The following is a 24350-nucleotide window of genomic DNA, read 5'->3' on the forward strand; positions in this document are numbered from 1 at the left end:
CTCAACCTCCTACAAATGTACATCACTATTCCCAGCTGTTTTTATATATGGGTACTGGATGCCAATTGTCAGTGATCAGTGCACCTACCTGTTTTGTTGTCTTGTGTTACAGTAGCTTCATAGATTCTATTTACTGAAAATCCAGGCTGAAAATTGTCACAGAAATAATAGTTAGGCCTCAAAATACCATGGAGATTTTTACGAGCGGAAAACTGTTTCTAGTCATGTTATCTTACTTTTGTTACAGAATCATATCATGTCCATCTTTAGCAAATTACATTTCATTAAAGAATGTTTTACATAATTACTTAAATGAGTTTTAGTAAGATATTGGCAGAATGCATTTCAACCGTTTATCCGTTAGCCTCATCTTTTTTGTTTTTGTTTTTTGTTTGTTTGTTTTTTTGAGACAGGGTTTCTCTCTAGCTTTAGAGCCTGTCCTGGAACTAGCTCTTATAGACCAGGCTGGACTCAAACTCACAGAGATCTGCCCACCTCTGCCTCCCGAGTGCAGGGATTAAAGGCGTGTGCACCACTGCCCAGCTGTTAGCCTCATCTTTGCCCATAAGGTGCTTAATTGACAGCAAAGATGATACATTTTTTCAGAGGTTATAGAACATTTTAAGCAATTATGTGATAATTGTTTTTAAAATAAAGTACTAAGATTGATTTTGTCAAGTCATAATGTGTATTCCTTAAAATAAAGTCCTAAGAACAACTGTTGTGCTTTTCTGTCCCTTTAAGGGACAAGCCACGCCCACTCCCATTACCCCTGACCTGCTTGTCGCCATCTTGCCCCTTCCCTCTTCTGTTTCTTCGGCGTGCGCACGTGTTTTCTTTGTCCCTTTCCCTCTTTCTCCTCTCTCTCTCTCTCTCTCTCTCTCTCTCTCTCTCTCTCTCTCTCCCTCTCTCCCTTGATAAAATGCTTTATGCCTATCTTTGTGTTTATGTGTCTGGTACCTGCTGCATGGCGCGTGCCCTCCCGCTGGTGGGAAACTGTCGCTGCTTGTCGCTGGCTCCGCCAGCCCGCCTCGGGGAACATTTTAAGAATACGAACAACTAACAAGTTAGGACTAACACAGCCAGTAGCAGTTAAGGATAAAGGAAGTCAGTGCTGCTTACACTTTTTAAACACATAAAGGCTCTACCAGTACAAAGCATGATAAAGCCTGTTACGTGGAGGGGTCCAGGAACCAGATTTAAAGAGAGACGTGTTTGCAGGAAATCCTTAGGGTCAGAACTACCTGTAAGTGAAAGCAGGGCCTAGGAGAAAGATTTCCAGTTCAGGGTTACCATGACTCAGCTTTACAGGGATTATCAGGATGAAGAAAGGTCAGTCATCGAGGACTAAGACACATTAGGAAGGACAAACAAGTCTTGGGTGTTTGTTACTCAGCATGGTGACTAGCCAGTACTTTACATTAAAAAAAAAAAAAAAAAAAAAAAAAAAAAAAAAAAAAAAACTAGCAGAATTTTGAATGTTTTTCACACGCACACAAAAAAAAATTAGGAAAAATTATTTGAGGAACTAGGCATGCCTCCCTTGATTGAACATTGCACAAACTAAAACACATTAAACAGCATGTGATATTCTGATTGTGGTATTGTACAATCTTTTGTGTCTTCTAAAAAATAATTATCCTGTGCCAGAGATGGCTTGTCCAGTGAAAGTACTTGACGCACAAGCATGACCTGAGGTGGATTCCTGGAGCCCACCTGAAAACTCAGATGTATACATCTGTAAACTGCTGGTCTCCTATGGAGAGATGAGAGACAGAAACAGGAACAGTTCAAAAACTCACCAACCAGCTATCCTGAAGTAAGCACATAGACAAGAGAAAGCCTCCCTCAGAAACAAGGTAGGACAGGATCCACCCCTTAAAGTTGGCCTCTGACATCCACATCATATGCATACACACCTGTACTCACATTTGAGCACAAAAAAATCATTTAAAAATTAAAGCAATTGCCTTAATGCTAAGGAATATGTCATTTGTATATTCCTTGAAGACCTTTAAAAGTATTTACTTGTAAAATTTTATAATATAGTGCTATTATTTTGATCTTTTATCAGTCGTGTTGACCTTACATTGTGCTAGTGGCTTTTATTTTAAAAAAATAGCTTTTTGAAAATGGTGAATTAATGTAAAACTTTAAAGTTGTATCAAAGAGAGTATTTAAATACATTTTTATAAATTGTGAACCTCCAGTTTATCACAGAAAAAGTTTATCCAGCACATAGACTCTTATTTGTTTTATTTACTTTATTTATTTAAAATAAAATTTTCATTGATGTTATTTTGCTTTTTTCCCCCTCTGTAGCAGAAAATGCTCATTTAAAACATTTACATTCATATTTGATTAAAACATTCATAGAGACAATCCTATAATTGTAGACTTGGAATAAAAATATACTCACAATGCTCAGTGACCAGACTCCTTTGTCACTCTCTACTTCGCTAGTAGGTGGGAAACACTGAGGGAAAAACAATACAAAAGTGTGGATTCCTTATAAAGCATTTAGCACACACATTGAATGAACTGTTGGAGCAAAAGTTTTGCCCACAGTTCAAGTCTTTTATGAATAAATAGTAAAAACCAAGGAAGAAATTTGAATAACTTTTAATAAGCATTTAAAATATTGCCTTTATTTTGCCATAATCGGAATATTTTTGGTACTGATAGGGAGCATTACAGACATCTTGCAGGTTTAGAGTTTACCTTTAGATGCAAATGTCCTCAGTTCCCTAGCTAATGACTTACCCATTCTACCACTTCTTCAAGGTAGGGGACAACCACTTAGTAGATCCTATTTTATCATGGAAACAACCCACTAGCCAAGTCCAATAAAGAAATTAAATTTCTTAAAGTATCATTTGTTCTGACAACTGTAAGAACTGTTTTTTGGGCAAACAGTGATTATGAAACAAACTTTAAACAATCAGTTCTTTCAAAACTGTGTTAATGCCAACTATCTGTACCATGGAAGATGAACTCCATGTGGGTTGGGGGAAGAGGAAGAGCAAGAAGGCATGGCCACCACATGGAACATCAGTGGAACATGTGTAAATCATGTACAAACATCCAGCACATGGTTACATGCTGCAGTTGCTGGACAGAGCAAAACAAATTGAGTTCAGCACAAGCAGACTGCCGTCTCTTTTAGAGACGAGACCTCTGCAGTGTGGTGCTCCTCACCCTTACAGCTGAAGAGAGACTGCAGGCCATCGAAAGATGGAAACAGGTATATACATAGGATATACACGGATGTCCTGTAAAAGACAGAAGTGTACGTAACAAAAGTAGTGTTCCTAGCTAAGCATATTGGCTCATGCCTGTAGTCCCAGCACTTGGGAAACTAAGGCAGGAGTATCATAAATTCAAAGACAGCCTGAGATACAAATGAGACACTATTACAAAACAAGAAATTGGTATTTCTTCTGTTAGCATAATTGTAGGGTCTTAGTTTCAGGCTATTCTTGGTACTGGTGTGTTAAAAGATAAGTGTTAAATGAAAGTAGCATCAAGTGGCAATTCGGCAGCTAAAAAACCTTTGGGATTAAGTGAGCCTGACAGTGTTAACATGGGTTATTTCTTTTAAAAGGAGAAACTATTCAAAGTAGGCAATTGGTAGTATTGTATGAAAATATTTTATATAGAGATGTCAAAATTAAATATATACATTAATTAAATGTCTAACATATATTATTATCTTGAAAATATACTTCCCAAGTTGAAAATTCAGTATACAAGCTTTAGTATACATAAATGACAAAAGTGACTGAATACTAAGGTTCAGTATCTTTGGAATAAGTGCATTTCTATCTTTAAAAGTTCTTTTATTTAAAAAGATGTGCTATGTTCTTTACTGAAGGCATGTGTTATACATTCATGTTTAACTACAATTTTTGATATCTGTCTTAAGTGTCTTAAACTATTTTTTTTTTTTTGCCGCTGCTGTTTTATGCTGTGACTGTCTTGTTTCCATGAGCAGTATTCATCACTGTGAGTCCTCCAGAATCTGCAGCTTACAAGGCAACAGTTCCACTCTTCAGATGGGTCATGATGCACAGTGGGCCATCACATCATTTTGATGAGAAAACAGTGGTGACTTTGAATCCTTGTAGGCTTTATTTTTGTAGATATGATATCTTCTAAAATATTTGGGAAACTTTAAAAAAGTATTGCAGATGGCACAATTGCTTTGCAACATCAGTACAGCTGATCTCTGTCCATATGTATATTCTGACTGCAGCACCCGGTTGTATTGTTTGTGTCCATCTTCTAGTACCTTACTGTGCATTTCCCAGGTGCTCTGATCCTTTGGCCAGGAGACATCCAGCAACTTTCAGGAGGATTACAACTCTTCCATTGTACAAACTTGAGGCTGCAACTCCATCTACATGTCCTGCGTTTATATGCTGCCTTTCAAGATTTTATTCCAGCAGGTCTTTATCTCTCTCAGCAGTCTCTTCAGGAAACATGGGTCATTCTTTTTCTGGTCCTTTGGATTCTTTTCTTCCTAAAGAAATAAATTCATAAAATTTAATTTACTATTAAATAAGCTGTGTCTCAAAATATTTGCTTTTCATTTTTCATCATATTAGAGTATTCCTAACATTTTGTATATTAGGATGACAACTCTTGCATTCCATCTTAAAAGTATGACCTATGATGATTATGATTTCTGACGAACAGGAAAGGCCAGTCTACTTGGGCTCAGCATTTCATTTGTCGCTTTCACCCTGCATCAGTGTACACAAGAGTTGAAACATTCATAAAATGTATAGTTTTTACATGATTTAATTGAATATTTAAAAAATTTAGTGAAAATATTCAACACCAAAAATAATTAGATTAATAATAATTTGTCTGATTCAACTGGTACCTTATTGTCTGCTACAAAAACATAGTGCTTACTAAAGTAGGATTGCCATCTGCCTCATAAGTTGGTTTTCTTACCTCATTAAGAACTTTTAAATGCTATTGGTACAGTGTAGAGAAAAGATGCCTACATATAGAAGATTCTGGAGGGCAGTGGCCATACTTCCTCTGAGCCATGTGGCATGGTATAATGAATGATTCCTCATTTAGTGAAGAACCAGTTATTGAATATTTTCTAGGGCAGATATTACTCTCAGCACTTCACATATTTTACTTTATTCTCTTTACTTGATAACCCTACGACCTTGTTGATTTCAGCTCTGTCCGGAAATGAGGATACTAAGTCACAAAGAGGGAAGAGCCGGTGGTGACACAGTAGTAATGGCTACATCTTGAACTCATCTCTTTTTAGTTTAGTCACAAATTCATATCTCTACTAATCATATGCTTAAGTAATACCAGCATGTAGCTTTTAAATAACTTCAAAGAGTAGATAATAGATTTTGAAGATAGATAAGGGGAAACTTTTTTTCAGTGGGGACAACAGAACATTCTTAAAGTACCGATGGAAGTACACTTAACTAACTTGCTATACTTGGATAGGAGAAATTAAGTTGGTACTTCATGGTATTAGTGTTGGTATAATACACAGCCGTAGGTTTTCCATCCTTGAAAACACTGCAATTTAAGTATGCTTGAAGACTTTGAGGGGACAGCACTGAACATGTGTACACTCTTTCTTGGCATTGTTCTTCAAATTGCACATCATAACAACTAAATATTTATTATTTACGTTCCTGTCGGCATTTTATGAAGTCCACATGCAATTTAGAACATATAGGAGGATATGTGTAGGTTATTTACAGAAACTCCATCACTTTCTGTAAGGAATGTTAAGCATTGGCTGAGTTTTGTGTGTGAGGAGATTTCCCCAGCATTCACTGTGAATGGTCGTGTACAACAATACATAACATGGGAAAAGTTGGTGGGAAAAAAAAAAAACAACAACATGCTTTTATCTCTGAGATTCTGCAGATTCAAATATCCTAAACTTTTTAAATTCTTGGTCCCAGGCTCTTCGTATCTTGCTTCTGTCTCACATATTTGTCTACTTGGAATTTTATAATTCAAGTTGGAATGCCTAGGACTTCCTAATGCCCAGTGTATGCAAATCACCTACTGCCTATGCTCTCCCATGTGTGTGTTGATCAAAACAACAAGAAGAAAGAATCCATCACCCACAAGCCAGCATGCTCATTGTTCAGTGTCCCAGACTGGTTAGGCTTTTCAAGCAGATTCAAATGGGCTTTCTGACTTTGTAGCCAGGGCAAGAGAGCTTCCTTTTGAAAAGAAATGACATCATCCTAACAGAGATGATGGATATTTGGTTCACAGTAAACAACCCACGCTTACCTTGCTTGTGCAGTTCACTAGTGTCTGTGTGCCTTGGGAAACTGTTAGTAAGTGGATATTGAATTCTTCACTGATATTCATTTTAAGAAACTGATTCAACTTGCGAGCAGCACGATTTAGAAAAGCAGCTTCCTATTGGAAAAGAAATCAAAAGGGCTGTGTAAGAATTTTTAGTTTGTCAATTAACATAAAGCTAGAGTCCTGTCCCTTAGTAAAACCCCACCTCCACCCCAGCTTTCTATTCTGGTTAATCACGTGACTGACAAGTAACAGGAATGAAACTGCTTGGCTCTGAGGAATCAGAACATGAAGTGCCTACACTTTGGTTTAATGATTATCTGGCTTTTAAATAGTCGTTTCTCCACTACGTACATGTGGCTTTATTGTTTGTGGGTGAGCACATTGCAAGACTATATACTTTTAACAGGATAACCAAAGAAGAAGGCTGCTGGAGACACGAGCGAGGGAAGGTATGTACGGGTTGTCTTGCTACCATTTTTGAAAATTAGAGTTCTGGAAGAATAGCTGATAGTAATATAAAAGAAAAAGAAAAGCCGTGTAACCTAAGCCATAGGCTTTTCTGATAAATTAGTTAATAAATGAAAAGAATTGATGGTTTTGTAATACTGTGGTGTTAATAGCTATGTTTTATAGGAAGAATATTAAAGAGCATGTCTTTTTCTTTGGGGTAAATTACAAACTTAAAAGTTTTTTTTCCATCATAATTGACCAACTGGAGTTGATTTGTGCATAAACTTCAGCAAATACTAAAACAAAATTTTCAAGGTGTCTAAAACTAGTGACTTGGTGTGTGTGTGTTTGTGTGTGTGTGTGTGTGTAAGAGAGAGAGAGAGAGAGAGTGTGTGTGTGTGTGCATTGCAATCACTTTAACAAGACCTTCATATATTTTTTTGGGGGGGGAGACATTTGTGCCTTAATATTCAGTTTTTAGTATTTTCAAGGTAAAAACCAGGAAAGTAGAAGAACAAATTATCTACTTTTTAATCTGTCATGGAGAGGATATTGGTAAAATTAACATACAATAGACAACAGCATAATATAATAGATGAGTAATAATCCTGTCATTAAGAAAAAAAGATTGTGGCATTTATTTCATTATCTAACAAGTCTGTACAAAATCAAGCTCATATGATAAATTCCAAATTATCATTACCTTTGCATCATCACATGGATGTTTTTTAAAAAAGTTTGGTTCTTTATTTGGGCAATTGTTACCATTTCCTGTCATTTTGTCCTGTAATAAATAATATAAAACAATATGGTTAACACTGAGGATGTCCCTAGCATAGTTGCAAAATGACATTTTAATATTTGGTATTAATATGAACACTTTATGGAAGGTAAATTTGCCTGATTCTACTAACAAGGCATCAAGAATAGTGTTCTTTACATGAAAAATAAGGAAACATGTACAGGATCACCTCAAATAAGATTCAGAAACTTTTAAGAACAAGTTGAACTAGCTCTGTCCAACAAACTAGCAATACCAGGCTCTTGTACTTTTCCAAGACTCCAGACAGCTTTAGTCGGGTTGATATTGTTGGAACAGTAAATAGAGCAAGGGCAAGATTAGTAAAGGGTTTGTGATGTGTGTCTGCTACTCAGGAAAGTGTAGATTGTTCTTATTGCTCGCACAAAGGATGAGAGCTTTGCTGGCTTCAAAATACATGTTTTACTCTTTTACTCATAAAAAGTTGTGCCTGAACTCATAATTGTTTAAAGATTCCGCAGTTAGTGATGGCCCTTGTTCAAAGTTTTCTGCACACCCTGAATTGAAGCTAATTAGGTAATAGTGACCTTGTTTCCTGTGGTATTTGAGCATGGAAATGTCTCACCTTTAGAAAAGCATGCTTTGCAGATGTGTCTGTGCCAGTCATGCAGTATGTAGTTCATGCTCTAAACATGACAGTTGCAAGACATGTAATTCTTAAAACTATCCTCAAATTAGAGATAAACATAGTAAGAAATTATTTGTCTACTAAGTCATTTTTCTATCACCTTTTATTTAATCACAAGAATAACATCAAGTTGTATATGCAGTTTTCTTTGGTTACACATACAAAATCTCATATGAAATATGTCACCCAGTTAAATTCTTGAAGCATTCTAGCAAATTTCATAACAGTATTTTAGAATCCTTTTTGGTTAGGTCAATGCTCTGGAAAACTAATACAATTCAGCTTTGTATGCCTGCAAAAGAGGATGCTGTACTGAATGACTTGCTCGCCACAAGTTTGACCAAGAACTATGATGGCACTATACTTTTAACATGGGCATATAAGATGTCAGAGCTGCCTTTTAAAGCTGTTATTCAAGGCCATCCAGAGTTTTAGTATTTAGGTATCTGTACTGGCCTGCCCTTGGGGTCCTGCAGGACACATCCTCAGCTGTAGCCACTAAAAGTACCTCCTGTGTACATTCGTTATGTTTCTTTCGTTGTTGTTGTTTTGTTTTGATTTTTTTGGTTTCTTTTTTTTTTTTTTTTTTTCTTGTGTCTCCTTTGCTGTCCTGGAATTAGCTCTTGTAGACAGGGCCTCGAACTCACAGAGATCCACCTGCCTCTGCCTCCCAAATTCTGGGTTTAAAGGCAGGCCACCACTGCCTGGCTAATTATGTTCCCTTTTAAAAGGTAGACCTTAATCCTGTCTGGAAAAACCAAAAAAAAAAAAAAAAAAAAAAAAAAACCAAAAAAAAAAAATGGGGGAGTGGACCTTGCCCAACTCTCTTCTCTCTCTCTCCATCCACCTCCCCTCTCTCTCTCTGCCTCTTCCCTTCTGATCTAGTATCCACAGAGGTCGGTCTCCCCTCTTCTCTTCCCCCTTTTCCCATTCACTTTCCCCCATTAAAAAAAAACTTCCACGTGAGCTCTGTCATGTGGCATCTTTCTCTTTCCCACCGTGTTTTTAAATAAGCAACAAATAGCATTTCTGAGTATGAATCCATAGCAAAAGAAAACAGTTCCTTTCTCTTGATTTGGCCAGTACCAACATAATAGATTCTTATAGGCATTTTGGTTCATTTCAACATAATTCCAAGTTTATTTTAAATTTGGAAAACCCATAACAGAAGTGCAAAAACATTGTGAGCTATCGTTTGAATTTGTTCCTAGAAAAGGTCTTTGATTTCATTAGGTTATACCTTTCAGTTTTATTTCTATTACTTGTTTAACCCTCTTGTCTTAATTAGACTTTGTTGTTGTGAAGAGACACCAGGATCAATGCAGCTCATTTAAAAGACAGTATTTAAGTGAGGGGCTTGGTACAGTTTCAGAGATTTAGTCTATGACTGTCATGACAGGAAGCAGACAGGGCACTGGAGTAGTGGCTGGGAGCCTCACATCCTCATCCACAGGCAGCAGGCAGAGACTAGGCCTGGCTTGGTACTTGAAACCTCAAAGCCTTCCCTCACCTCTCCAACAAAGCCACAGCTTCTATTTTTTCCCAAATTATCTCACCAACTGGGAACTAAATATTCAAATATATGAGCCCATGGGCTTGTCTCATTTAAACCACCATATTCCACTCCCCGGTCCCCATAGGCTTGTAGCCACCTCATAATGTTAAGTGCATTCAGTCCAACTTCAAAAGTCTCCATGGTCTATGAGCCTCAGGACTTTTTTTTTTTTTTTTTTTTTTTTTTTGGTTTTTCGAGACAGGGTTTCTCTGTGGTTTTGGAGCCTGTCCTGGAACTAGCTCTTGTAGACCAGGCTGGTCTCGAACTCACAGAGATCCGCCTGCCTCTGCCTCCCAAGTAGCCTCAGGACTTTTAACATTCAAAGTCCTGAGTCTCTTTGAGACTTAAGGCAATTTCTTAATTGTAAAACCCTGTAAAGGCAAAAATCAAATACTGATCACATAAATCCAACACACAGCGGCACAAAATATACAATACCAGAGCACAAGGGAGGAACAGGAACATATTAATGAACCACTGGACCAAAGAAGGTCTGAAACCCACAGGGCAAACTCCAAATTCTGTATCTCTCTGCCCAATGTCAAAGGGCTGAATAGATAGCTCTTCCTATCTCCCACACCTTCCAGCTTTGCTGACTGAAAACACCCTTATCTTTCCTGGGCTGGTTCCACAGCCTGTGTTGCTTCTCCTCATGACAAGTACCCCAGGCCATAGCTTCTCCAGCGTTTTGGCATCTCCATCACAACCCAAGCTTCTCCTTCAAGGCTTTATGCAATGACTTCCCTGGGCCTCTGTGCAGGACACCCTTGCTATATGCCTCACCTGAAGGGCTTTTCTAAACCACGGAGGCAGATTCCATAACCCCTTTCCTGTATTTTTCTTGACTCTAAAGCTAGAAGAACTACTGTTTGCTGGGGTTGGAATCTGACTATAAAGCCAGAAGTTCTCCTACTTGCTGGCGTTGGAAGCTGGCTCCTCCTCGAATTACATTTGCATAAACCTTCCATTATTTTTCAGCCAAGGAAATCCTTCAGACTTTTCCTTTCACGTGTTTGGAGGATTAGCTGGGGAGGGGGTCTTGCCTGGAGGTTACTCCTCTCTTTATTCTGTTCAGCATCAGGCCTTTAATCTTCTCATCTGCTTGAGCCCCAATACTATATTTCTTGGTTTCTTTTTCCTCTTCAAACTGTGCACTTTGTATTTCTCTTTGCAGTGTTTTCTTCTCTTCGTTGCAGATATGCCTGAGTGATCACTTGGCACGGTCGGTGCTACACCATCTTGAAATCTCCTCTGCCAATGCTATTAATTCAAAATTCTTCAGTTTAGCCTCAGGTGAATTTTTTTTGACAAGGGCAGAAAATATCTATAGTCTTTGCCAAAATATTACAAGAATGGTCTTTAGTGCAACTGGTGTTCTCTGAAATTCCTTGAGCAATGCCTGCATAGTTCAAATTGTCCTCAGTTCTACTGTGTTCCATGTTTTTACTACAATGGCCTATTAAACCCCACTTAAACATTTAACTGACTTTTCTTGTCCAAAGTGTCACTGTTATCAATACTCTTCCGAACAACAGCATCGTCAGGCCTGGTATACCTTTATTTACAAACACTGATCATAGACTATACCCTCTATATAATTTTGAGTATATTTATTCTTTGATTATTTTGCTTTATGTGTGCTTTTCTACAAAACATTACAAATGATTATTTAATGAGGCTCTAATTTCCAATTTATATTTTAGTCTTCATTTTCCCCTGAAAATCTAAGGAGCTCAACATTCTTCCAATTTTTGCTTCTCTAATATTGTATTAATCTGGGCTCGTTTTATGTTAGTTTCTTTCTTTTTTTTTTTTTTGTTGTTTGTTTGAAGGTGTCAAGAAAGCCTTTTAATGAATCTATTTTACAAATGCACCGGAGAGTCACGCAATGCTGCCTGCATTCTATGCAATCCTGGACCACAAATCCGCACACTCCTTTGCAACTGGGCCCGTGATAGCAGAACCTTATGTTAGTTTCTTAAAGAATGTTAAGAAGAACAGCTTTAGCATTTTCTACTGCTTTTATGGGTAATCTGTTCAGTGTGTGCATGTGAGAGAGTACATCTGTGTGCTTACAACAGCATACGTCTGGAAGATAGAAGAGCACTCTTGGGAGTTCTTTCCTGTCACCCATGAGACCAGAGACTTAACTCATGTCTGTAGGCCTGTACAGAAGTACCTTTACACACTAAGCCATCTTATTGGCCCTAATCTTTTTACTTAAATTCTTCCAGTTTACTTTGCTTATGTATTATGTTTGTTCTTCATTTTTGGAAGAATCAATAAATAGTAGTTCTGACTTTATATGTGGAGGCTAAAGCTGGTTAGATCATTTTTCAACTAATACTTAGAAGAGCCTCCCACTTCATGGGCGAATGGGCCCACTTCCCCTGGCTGCTCTAGCAAATACCAGAAGCATGTTGGTTCAAAGGAAAGAAAGAAAGAAAACAAGAAAGAAAGAAAGAAAGAAGAGAGAGAGAGAGAGAGAGAGAGAGAGAGAGAGAGAGAGAGAGAGAAAGAAATGCAAGAAATGTTGTCACATTCCTAGAAATAAGAAATTTAAAATCAAAGTATTGGCTGAAGGTTCTAAGGGAGGATCCATAATCTGGCTCTTCTATCTACTGCCAGCATCCCTAGAATTCCTGCCTTATATTTGTGTCTGTCTCTGGTGTCTCAGCTTTCTGTATTATAAGAACATAGCAGAGTTCCTCTGATTTGTCCAGTATAATTGCTCCATGTCAAATCTTTGATTTAATCACATTTTCAAGGATTCCTTTACCATAAATTTCCAGGGTCTAGAATTTGGTATGTGTGAATGACATAATTTATTGCAGGGAAATATATTTTTTGCTCATAAATATTAATTTGATCTAAATACTGAATCTTCAGTTGTAGACAGACATAAACAGATTAGACCAGAGAACACTTCAGTCTTGAAATTGGCCTCTTCTGATTTTTCTGTATGGGGACAAGCATCAGGAAGCAGTTGGTTCACGATCTATCACTGCATAATAAATTTCAGTAAAGGTAGCATAAATAGTAAAAAAAAATTTGTGATTTCTGAAGGTTAGAATTTAGGAGAGACTTCTGGATCTACATCTGCTGTCGGCCTTACCTGTAGTCATCATGTTTTGACTAATGAGTATTTACTCTCAAGGTACCTCGCTAGTTTATTTATAATAGGAGCTCTTGGGGTTTTACCACAGGAACCTTTCTTCAGGCCTTCTTGAGTCCTTAAACATGGGGTCCAGCTTTCCTTCAGTGTTCAACATTCAAAAGAAAGACGTTTTCTACCCTTTCTGATTCCATTTTAGAAATCACACACTGTCTTTTCCACCTTATTTCATTGGCTCAAATGAAATCATTAATTCTATTCTACCTTCAGGAGGAAGGAATTGAACTCTATTTCAAAGATTTTGTAGCCATGTGCGAAGACAACCATATTCTTCTATATCATGACTCAGAATGAATTACTTGGAAACAATGGATCACAGAGTACACCTCTGAGTCTGAGCAATGTATGGTATGTGTCTTTGTTATGTAGTCAAAGCTACTGTTAGACAGTAGTTAACTGACCAAAACCAAAGGGAGTAAAGAGAAAGATTGTCAGCAGGCCAGATGCTTTGTTAGCCAATTGTTGTATTTTCCACCGAAGACAAGTTCTTTTGGTTCTTCTTTCTAGGAGAGAATTGCAGTAGTGATTCCACTGATCCTCATGGCCACATGCACTCTGAACACACTTGTATGCATCTGTTGCCTTTGTTGCTTCTAGTCAGTACCTACCTAAGTTCCTGTTTGCTGCTTCCTTGTGTTTGCTTTCTGAGACTGGTCTTCGGGATACAAAGTATTTACAAAGAAATGGAAGACTCAATATTAAGCTTCTTTCTAGTTTTTGGAAATTTGTTTTCTACAAAAATATTCTTATTTTCAGATCACCATCATCACAACCTATCCATGGAAAAATCTTAGTCCATCAAAAGTCTCATGGGAAGGAGCCTATAAAATGTTGAGCTTCTGTTCCCTGTGTGAAATTTGTAAAGTTGTATGTTGTTTGCAGAATCCTATTTCAGTTGGTACAAAATTTTTAGCTTAGCAGACTATATTTTGAATTGGCACTTAGTTGATAATTTAAAGGAAAAGTCACTTGTCCTTAATCAAATACTTGTTGTGCACCTACCATGAGCCATTTAGTAGTAGAAATACAACTATAATAAAAATTATATATGGTTTCTCTTTTCACTGTATTATTGTGTGGTGGTAGAAACAGACATTAATCTGATAGCCACCATTAATTTCCAATTTTATAGTTATAAAGTTATGAAAAAATGGTATTGCCCTAGTTGGTTTTGTCATTGTTAACATGACACAAAATAGAGTTAGCTGAGATGTGGAACCTAAATTGAGAATTGAGAAATGCCTCCTTCATATTGTCTACAGGACTTGTCTCTAGGGCATTTTAACGATTAATGTTTGATGTGGAAGGACCTAGCTCAATCTGGGTGGTTCCAACCCTTGGCAGGAGATCTTTGCATTTTTAGAAAAGCAAACTGAGAAAGTCACAGGGAGAAAGCCAGCAAGAAGCATATCTCTATGGTCTCTGCTTCAGTTCCTGTTTTCAAGTTCCTGTCTTGTTTTCCTGGCCCAATTTCCCTTTCTTGATAAATTACAACTGTAAACTGAAACAATCTTTTCTACCCCAAGTTGCTTTTAGTCATAAAATTTATCATAGCAATAGACAAGTGTCATGAGCGCCTACAGACCAGTTGTACTTAGGAACCCCATTGAGGCTTGTCTAGGCCTGGGCACTCAACCAACTGCCATACTATAAAGTTGCCTAGGGATAAAGGGGTAGAGGGATGCAAAACCTAGAAAATTATGATTACAATTAGCTCCCTCTGGAGTGAAAGTGGCATAGCAATAGGTGGCTGAATAAAAACAAATCAAAATAAGGTAACATATCTGGTAGATAAAAGATACAGCATTCTAAAAAAGAATAGTGGTAGAAAAAGTCAAATTGTTCGATCTGAAGAACATGTTCAATCTAAAGGTTTCTTAAGAAACCTTTTCTAAGTCCTACAAGCAAAAGTCAACTGTCGACTATATACCAGTTTGGATTGGAAGAGGTCAAGTATGTATTTGTTTGAGTATCAGATTTTATTTGTCATCTGTTATTGAATAATGTCTTGCAGGTATCTTTGCTACAGTTTTAATTGCTGTAATTAAACACCATGACCAAAAACAACTTGGGATGATGTCAAACTGAAGAACAGTTGTCAAACAGATAGGTACATGTTAAAGATAGTGAGTTAAAAGTAAAGCTAAGGAAATAGGTTGTTCTGATGATGCATCCCATACTGTAAATGCCAAATGGAAGGTCGTGTAGGCTTGTATGTATTTATCCACAAAAGGAAAACTAAGCTAATATGGAGAGGAAGTACTAAAAATAATTATGTAATAAATAAAAATAATAATGTGTATTATAATCAACCTCCGCTTTAGAATGAGAAAACTGACCATAAAGTAATTTAAATCCAAACTATCTAAGGAAACAAATTTTAGAGAACAAAAAGAATAAAATCAACTAAAGAAGCAAAAGCAATACAATGCAGTATAGTATTTCAAAAATCATTTGGTGACAAGTAGATACCCTTCTCCCCAAATCAAAAGCTTAATCAACAAACCCCTTGCCATATTAAGAAATAAAAAGGATATGCAAATTATTAATAACAGATTGAAAAGGCTACATTACTTAGAGCCAATTGGAATTAAAACTGTTATGAATAATTCTATGTCCACATATTAACAGTTTAAATGAAATAAACAAGTAATTTGGATAAAATAATCTTGCAACACATATACAAAAGAGAGATTTGAATAAACTTTAGTTAATTTAAATATTATATAATTATTAATATTCTAGAATATACTATGCTCAAGTTTTACTAACTATTCTTCCAAATCTTAAGGGAAAAATTCCATTAGTGGCCAGCCATGTCTTCTAGGTAAATAAAGGAGTGAAATCTTTCCTAACTCATCAAACGATTAGCATTACCATGTAAATGGAGACTGCTTTCATTTTCTGGCTGCCCAGATCTGAATAATCACACAAAACTTTATTAATTACAACACTGTTTTGCCAAAGGTACAGGCATATTTCTAGGTAGATCTTACATCTTAAATTAATGCATTTCTATTAATCTATGAATTGCCTTGAGGCTGTAGCTTATAGGTAAGGTTCTAGTGTATTTCTCCTGCAGTAGCTACAAGGCATCTCCTTGATTCATTCGTCCTACTCTCTCTGTCTCTGCTCTGATTTCCCACTTGGCTTTACTCTGCTAAGCTGTTGACCAAAAGAGCTTTATTCATTAACCAATATAAGCAACACATATGCAGAAGGACATCCCACTGATGTGGGAGGGTCTTCTGTTTTGTGTTGATTTCATTGGTTAGTAAAGAAACTGCCTTGGCCATTTGATAGGCCAGCCCTTAGGTGGGTGGAGTAGACAGAACAGAATGCTGGGAGGAAGGGGGAAGTGAGGCAATTGCCATGCCTCTACTCTCTGGGTCAGATGCAATGGAGCCAGCTGCCAGGTCAGACATGCTGAATCTTTCCTGGTAAACCACCACCTCATGGTGCCACACAGATTATTAGAAATGGGTTAAGCAAGATGTGAGAATTAGCCAATAAGAGCTGAAACTAATGGTCCAGGTAGTGTTTAAATGAATACAATTTGTGTGTTGTTATGTCAGGTGTAAAGCTAGCCATGCGGGAGCTGGGTGGGACGAAAAGCAGACCTGCCCGCAGCTCACCACTACATCCCATATCATTACCATGATACAAAAATTAGACAAAGATGTTGCAAGAAAACTATAGATTAGAATGTCTCATGAACCTAGATGGATACTTCTCAAAAAACACTGGCATACTAAATCCTATAAAATATATGCCTATTCAAGTAATATTTATCCTAACCAAGCAAAGATGATTTAGCATTCAAATACCAATTAATGTAATTGATCATATCAACAGATTAATGAAAATTTTCATGATTGTGTTTACATATACAAAATAAGTATTTATATAAAGTCCATTAGAAATAAAAAACACTAGGGCTAGGAGAAATTTTCTCATTTTATGTGAGAGATATGAATATCTCTGACTTTTAGTATCTGAAACTATCCTAACACCAACACCCTATGTGATGAATGACTGTACTAGCAAAAACCAGTCAAATATGATGTAAATATATTGTAACATCCCTAAAATGAGATGTTATGGCCTATATCTTGAAAAGAAAATTTATATCTAGAAAACTGTTTTTAAAACTCAGAAGATATGAAAAGAATAGTGAAGAAAGAGACATCTCATGTTCATACATGGAAAGAATGCTCAATGTTCAAACTACTTTACAAAGCCATTATAATCCAAGATGAAATGCCACGGAATCCTTTTGAGAATTAAAAAAAAAGACAATTCTAATGTTTATGTTGAGAGGAAGGACTCTTCATAGCAAACAATATTGAAGAACAAAGCTCAAGAGCAGACATTGCCTCATCTGGAGACACACTAGAAATACAATCATCATGATCCTGTGACACAGAGAAAAGAGGAACAAGAAGGCCAATGGGACACTCAACACCTTTTAGGTACACCTATTTGAAACTAGTGAGCTGATCTGTGGCAGAAAAGAAAGGTAATAAACACAACACCACATTCCAACAAGTGGTTTGGGGTGACATTCTTACACCAAGAGAAGGGAGACACAAATATTATACCTTTTATAAAATCAAATGAACCATAATGTGATAGAAAACACTAGAGTCCTCCTAGAGTATGATATAGGGGAAACCTAGATGACCATTTCCATGCTGATATTTTAAAATGCAATAATTTAAAAATATGATCCTTTAAGAGTATGAAAGAAATAATTGAAAGTGAAAACCCACTCAACTTTATAATTTTGTGTTGCAAAAAATGAAGTGTCATGAGAATGTGAAGATATACTGCAGACTAGGGAAAAGTTTCACAAGAATCAGCAAATATAGTATATTTTTAAATTTTTAAATAGAAGTCTTAAAACAACAGTAAGATAAAGAAGAACCCATTCAAAAAGGTAAGAAACTTGTGAGTCCTGAACACACACCTCACTAAGAAAGATATACGGATGGCAATATATATGAAGAGATGTTCAGCATTGCATGTCACCAGGGTAAGGAAAAAAAAACAATGGAATACCACATCCCTCTCATGACTTTTGCAATATCTAAAATCTAAAACAGACCACACCAAACACTGGACAGGGTATGGAGCAATAAGAATTCTCAATTATTGCCTGTGGGAATCCAAAATGGCACTTCCATTTGGAAGGCAGTTTTGTTGTTTATCTTATAAAATTAAGCAAACTTTTCCTTAACTCAGCAATCTTGATCCTCAATATTTACCCAAAGGATTTGAAAGCATGCTCATACAAATGCTGCAAACAGAGATTTAAAGTGACTTTGTTATTTTCTCAGTTGTGAAGCAATGAAAACACCTCTCAGCAGGTAAATGAATAGCCAATGGCACTTCCAGACAATGAGATATTTTTTACTGAAAAAAAAAGTGGGGGGGGGGAGGGAAGTGGGAAGAGGGAAGGAGGTGGAAATTTTTAATAATAAGAAGAAAAAATACAAAAAAGGTGTCAAACTATAAGAAAACCTGAGAGAAATTTTACATCCATTTTGCTAATGAAAGAAACATTTATGAAAATTATAGATACAGTAAAATATCCATCGTTAGGGGAAGGGTTAGAATTAGGGTTAGGATTAGGATAATAAGCTGCGCAGAATCCTAGATTGTAGCAAATCATTATAAATGTGTGTTGTCTTCAACAATCGGGCCTTACCTATTAGTTTGTGGCAAGCACACAATAAATAACTTTGGTAATAACCTGTGATGTTTGGCGTTTTCATGGCCCCCTTTATCCAATGACTCAACAAGATATCACCCATTCCTGACCCTGGAAATTTTACTTGGTAGTGTAAGACATCTAGTTGGGTCACTGTCTCTCTATTATTTGGTCATTCCACTTAGATTTCTTTCATATATGCATACATTTTAGAAGTTTCCACAGTAGGTTCCTATATAGTTTTTCAAGTGACCTTTACTATTAGTTGTCCTTACCCATTATTGCTCCTTTATCATTTTCTTCCACCCCTCCCTATTTAATCCTAGTTTAGTTTCAGCCTTTCTCTCTGTAACAACATATTCAATTTCCACTTTCTTAAGAGATTCACTCCTACCCCCTAATCTCTTACTAAGTACCTGACATCAGTGGTTATTGCTATTGTAGCATGCATAGCTATGTCTTTTTTTGTTTCTTTGTTTTACTAGACGGGGTTTCTGTGTTGCTTTGGAGCCTGTCCTGGAACTAGATCTTGTAGACCAGGCTGGCCTCAAACTCACAGAGATCCACCTGCCTCTGCCGCCCAAGTGCTGGGATTAAATGCATGGCTGGAGAGATGGCTCAGTGGTTAAGAGCACTGACTGCTCTTCCAAAGGTCCTGAGTTCAATTCCCAGCACACAACCATCTGTAGTGAGATTTGGTGCCCTCTTCTGCCCTGCAAGCAGATATGCAGGCAAAACACTGTATACATAATAAATAAATAAATCTTTAAAAAAAAATGCGTGTGCAAACACCACCCGGCACATAACTATGTCTTAATTGCTAAAATCCACACATAAGGTAGCCTACAATGCTTATATGTTATTCACTATGCTGTGTTTGTATACATGAACTTGATTCAAAAGTTTTAGTCATTTAAATTAATAGAGTTATAAAGATAAATTCTCTCAAAAATGCATGTAAATCTTAACCCTCTTCCATATATTGGTGATGCTTTTTATTTATTTACCAATGCATACATTTACTTTAAAATATTTTAGGTAATATAAATTAGTATTTTGCAGTAAGACATGTCTTCATAGTAATCAAGGTAAGTGGTTTTTAAAAAGATCAAATTTTGATAAATTTTTTGAAAGAGCTTAAGCCTAGATGTTTCCTACATTTCAATATATGACTAATGGGGAAAGAGAACAGTGGAGAAGGAACTCCAGAATGAGAAAACGGAGGGAAGGCACTGTGGGTCCAAAAATGCATAGCTTGTTTGGGAAATAGTAAGCAATCCTAATTAATTATACTGTTAGAAAAGTAACAGTCATATATAGGGTGAAAATTAGGGTAAGCAAACTGCAAAGAATAGTTTCCAGATAAGGAATTAGCCTTGTGTTCTGGAACAACTAGGGGGAAGTTACTGCCCCAGGCTATGACATGGTCTCAGCCCTGCTTTGTAATGATAAGTACTTGTTTAGGAAATACTCAGAAAGACTCATTTTGCCTGAGAAGCAGGTTCTGTGATGGGTAGCATGAATCATGAGAGGAAAAGAGTAAGTGGCAGAACAAATGCAGAATGAGGAGAAAGCTTACTTGCCATAATTCTGCCTTGTTGGAAGCTTGCAGCTGGGATGGTTGACTGAATTCAGGCTCTGGCTGCAACCTGGCAATGTCTTACTAAATAGAGAGGCATGGTTCAGTGTAAAGTAAATTATATGGCAATCAACTCCCAAATTGTTTTGTTTTCTGCCAAAAGGATATGGGGAAAATTTGTGGGCTGAACCATGTTTAATATATTAATATTTTGGCTAACTCTTTACAAGTTCTCATCAATAAACAACTTTTGCTAAGGTAACAAATAACAGGCATTTGTAAAAGCTCAGACAATTCCTATAAAATTTTATACCCCAAGTCTCTTCTTTAGTTACCCTATGCTTCTAAGGTAACGAAGACAGCTATCTGAGATCAGAAACTGTAATCTTCCTGTTTGTTTATTATATCATTCTTATGAACATGGATAGTATTTTCCTGATATTCAAGAAATGAAATAGACTTAATACACTGATTAAATACCCAGAAAATGCATTCTACTAAAAATTATGTAGAAATTTTAATGTGTATTACATTATAGTAAATAACAAAATATTTAATTAAACCAAAGTGTAATATTGTTAATCTCCCACTCTTGTGGCCAAGAGTAAGTAGGTCAAGGGAAGCTCAAGAGACCTGTAGTGGCTATTCTGCTTATTTAGCTTATTTTCCTAAGTCAACACGCTTTATTCTCTCTGTGTTGATTATAGTTAAAACAGTAGCAGAAATAGAGAAATACATGTTTTAAGAATTAGTGTCTATGGACATTTATTGTAGAGAAATCCAAGGGGGGAAATTCAAAGACCTCTCCTCCAAAAAGAACCTCTACAATGTTGTTTCTCAAAGTAGTATTTCAGAATATCATCTTGAAGCTGCCCCACCAAATACTTAGATAAGAAACATTAATATAGCTAAATTTTTGCTTATGAAAATACCTGTGTACAACTTGTTTTAAGGTAGAGCATAAAAAATCAGTTGGTAAAGCTGACTAGAAATAATAACATTAAATGCAAAATAAAGGAAGATCTCAAAAGAGCAACTCATAAATACTGGTTATTAAACAATTTTACGAAATTGTATCTACACTGGATCCCTTTTGCAGAAGGTGAATGTGTATTCTATACTGGGGGGGGGGGGGTGCCTTCCCAGCTCTACTACTGAGTCAACTTCAATGTACAATGTGTTGTTTTATTACTTTGTGCTAGTTAAGTTGTAGTTATGTAAGACTGATGATAAGAAAGGCTGTTGCAGGAATATGAGTCAACATTTGGCAGGTTTCCTTGGATAACAGTGTTCATGTCAATTGCAGACACACTGCCTAGTTATTGGAAATCTGGCAACACAGCCACCTGTACTTGATGCCGTGCCACAGACATTAAGGTTTGTATACACTGCTCTGAGTATGTAGATTGGAATTGTAAGGTTTTTCTGCTTGGATGGCTCTCTCGAGGACTTCAGAGTAGACTGTCATTCTACATCAACGAAGCAGAAAAACCTGTAGACCTGAAGTTAATCATGGTATTGAAATTGAATAATGTTATAATAAGAATAGACACCAGACTTTATGCAATTCAAAATTTTAATTATGAATGAAATAAAACGAGTCTCTGAAAGAATTAAATGGGGTGTTACAAGTCGAATGGACAGTGGCAAAGCAGGGTCTCTGATTCAAATGTTTGACCTCCAGTACAGTGTTTCTCCACTAAGGTTGGAGCGATAGGAGGGAGCCTATGCTTGAACATCTTGTGCTTCCTGAGAACAATGGCTTTCCTACACACACTAGTCCATGAAGTTTGGGGTTCCAAATGTTAACTCAAGGCTCACCTAAAGGTGGACATTCTACAATGGAGGCCAGCTATAGTTTAGGGCCTCACTGGAGTTCTGGGTAGTATTTTATTAAAAGAAATAAATTGCTGGTAAAAATTCGAAGGCAGAAGTTAAAGACAAGTTTGTGAATTTGCATCTACAAAATGCAAAATCATTTTATATGTTTCTTAATAGAAATTTATTTGCTTGGACCAAGCAACTTAGAGTCATTTTGAATGCGACAGGGTTTTATTCTCATCTCTTCTTAGGGATGGCCGTAGGACAACAAGTTTGGAAAGCATTGTTGCATGCGTTTTCTTTCTATACTGAGTTATATGCTATGACTGATAAGCTCTTACCAAATTCAAGGCATTGTTCCATCAGTCTTTGTCTATTAAATCATTTAATACTTATACCAATTCAGTCAAGTATAGATGCTGATTTTATCTTCATTCTAGAAATAAAGAAATTTGTCAGGAAAGATTAACTTATTTGTTCATTATGACATGACCAGCATGTGTTCTGTATATTGATGCAGTGTCTATTGTACCATGACATATGATATACAAGGCATTGCTCTCTGTACTCACCATGGTGAACAGAAAATTTTCTTCTCTGTAAATTTCATTTCTCCATCACATCCTTTAATACCAGTGATGACAACTAAATTAGTAACTTGTACAAACAATGTGTATTGATAGAAAAACAACTAGAGCGCAGATATTATCAGTACGTTATTAAAATGTTATGTAATAACCAGCTATCTGGCTGAGATTCAACTTTCTAATCATATAGAAAAAAACTGAAACAGAAAACAATGTTTAGAAGTGGGTTTAAAACTAGTAAAATTAATATAAATTTGATGAAGTAGCCCTTAAAGCACAAGTATATTATCTATGCCAGACTCATCAAAGGACTAGCTGTAGGACACCTACAGGCCAAGTATAAAGCAAACAAGTCTTGCCAATAAATAAGACACAGGCAAAAGAAGGTGGAGGAGGCCTCCCTTGCGAGCTAGACTTGGTCAATTCTGGGATGTCCTTTCTGTAGGTTCAAATGTCAATGCTGGCACATCCTTTCTATAGGTTCTCCCTGGGCATGTCCTCTCAAGGGCACATCTAACTCTACCACTCTGCAGTTAAAACTACTCACTCTATATCACTTGGTCTTCCAAAATTCAGTTCACTTCTTCAAACTGGGATGTTTCCACGTCTACATTTTCTAAACTTACTCAGATTTCGATCTGAGTTCTTGATGGAGCCATTCACGTTTAGGTATAAGTACTAAGCAGCCAGGTCAAATTATCTGGTTCCCTCAACATTTTAAGCCATAATTACCCCATTGTTTTGTAATTATTTCTTCAAGAGTCAGAGTCTTATCTCTCCTTCAAAACTGTTAACTTCACAGGTCTCAGACTGAGGATGAAAGACAGTTCTTTTGTATAGTTGCACACATTATTTAATAGTTTATGTACAATCCATAAGAAGTATTTTATAAAAACAACAAAAACTTCACTGCAGGGCCAGGATTTCATCCGTGGCTGCAGTAGTCCTTTCTGATATGAGACAACTGCCTTTCAGTTTTGCCTTGTTACTATCTACTCATTCTTCGGTGTCCTATTAAAATTGAAATACCCTCTTTTAGTTACTGAAGCCCATTAAAAGTAGAATGCATCATGCATCTTTCCATTGGCAGATTACAATTAGTAAATGCTGTTTTAAGAAATATTTAATTAAATGAACCATTAAGGAACATAAGATTTTCAAGAGGTCTGGAAAAACTAATTTTTGCAATTTAGGAGATGATAATCACTGATCAGCCTTAAGGTTAACATGCAGTAATAGTTGCATACTATGTTAAAGTGGCAATCAAATCAGAAACACAGAATATGCAAACTGTGAATCTGTAATCATTACTGCTCACATGCTTTACTTTATGACTGTTTATAACCTACATGGGCTTTTATATTAGATTTCAACTCTAGTCCACTGCATGTGTGTCTGTGTATGTGTGGTGTGTACTTGTGTGTGTGTTGCAAAGTGATAAGCTTAAGATCTTTCATGTTTTAGCACTATGCTCTTCCCGTGGGATTTTTTCCTTGTGTCCTCCTGGGTTTATTTTAGGTACACAAAGTGTACCAGTACCAGGTTCAATATATTCAAAGATTCAGAAAAGCAAAAGTGAGGTGGTCAGCAGTAGAACAAATATTTCTAAAAAGAGTTGCCAAGTGGAGCAACACAATCAAGCTCTGCAGACTAAGCTGTCACTCAGAAGGAGAAGGGAGTGCTTAATTCTTAAGCTCGGTCCAG

General features: G+C 36.6%; 1 protein-coding gene across 1 annotated transcript in view; it reads right to left on the reverse strand.

Moving 5' to 3' along the window:
• Positions 1-4257: 4257 nt before the first annotated feature.
• Positions 4258-24350, reverse strand: part of Il7 (interleukin 7) — a 38439-nt gene continuing 18346 nt past the window's right edge. The window contains exons 3-5 of the mRNA XM_057790814.1: positions 7472-7552; positions 6298-6429; positions 4258-4522 (exon numbers count right to left, since the gene is read on the reverse strand). Of these exons, the coding sequence (XP_057646797.1) occupies positions 4415-4522; positions 6298-6429; positions 7472-7552 (321 nt within the window). The 3' untranslated portion in view covers positions 4258-4414. The remainder of the gene's footprint in view (positions 4523-6297; positions 6430-7471; positions 7553-24350) is intronic.

The sequence above is a fragment of the Chionomys nivalis genome, chromosome 16 (assembly GCF_950005125.1).
Source record: "Chionomys nivalis chromosome 16, mChiNiv1.1, whole genome shotgun sequence".
NCBI classification, from domain to species: Eukaryota; Metazoa; Chordata; class Mammalia; order Rodentia; family Cricetidae; genus Chionomys; species Chionomys nivalis.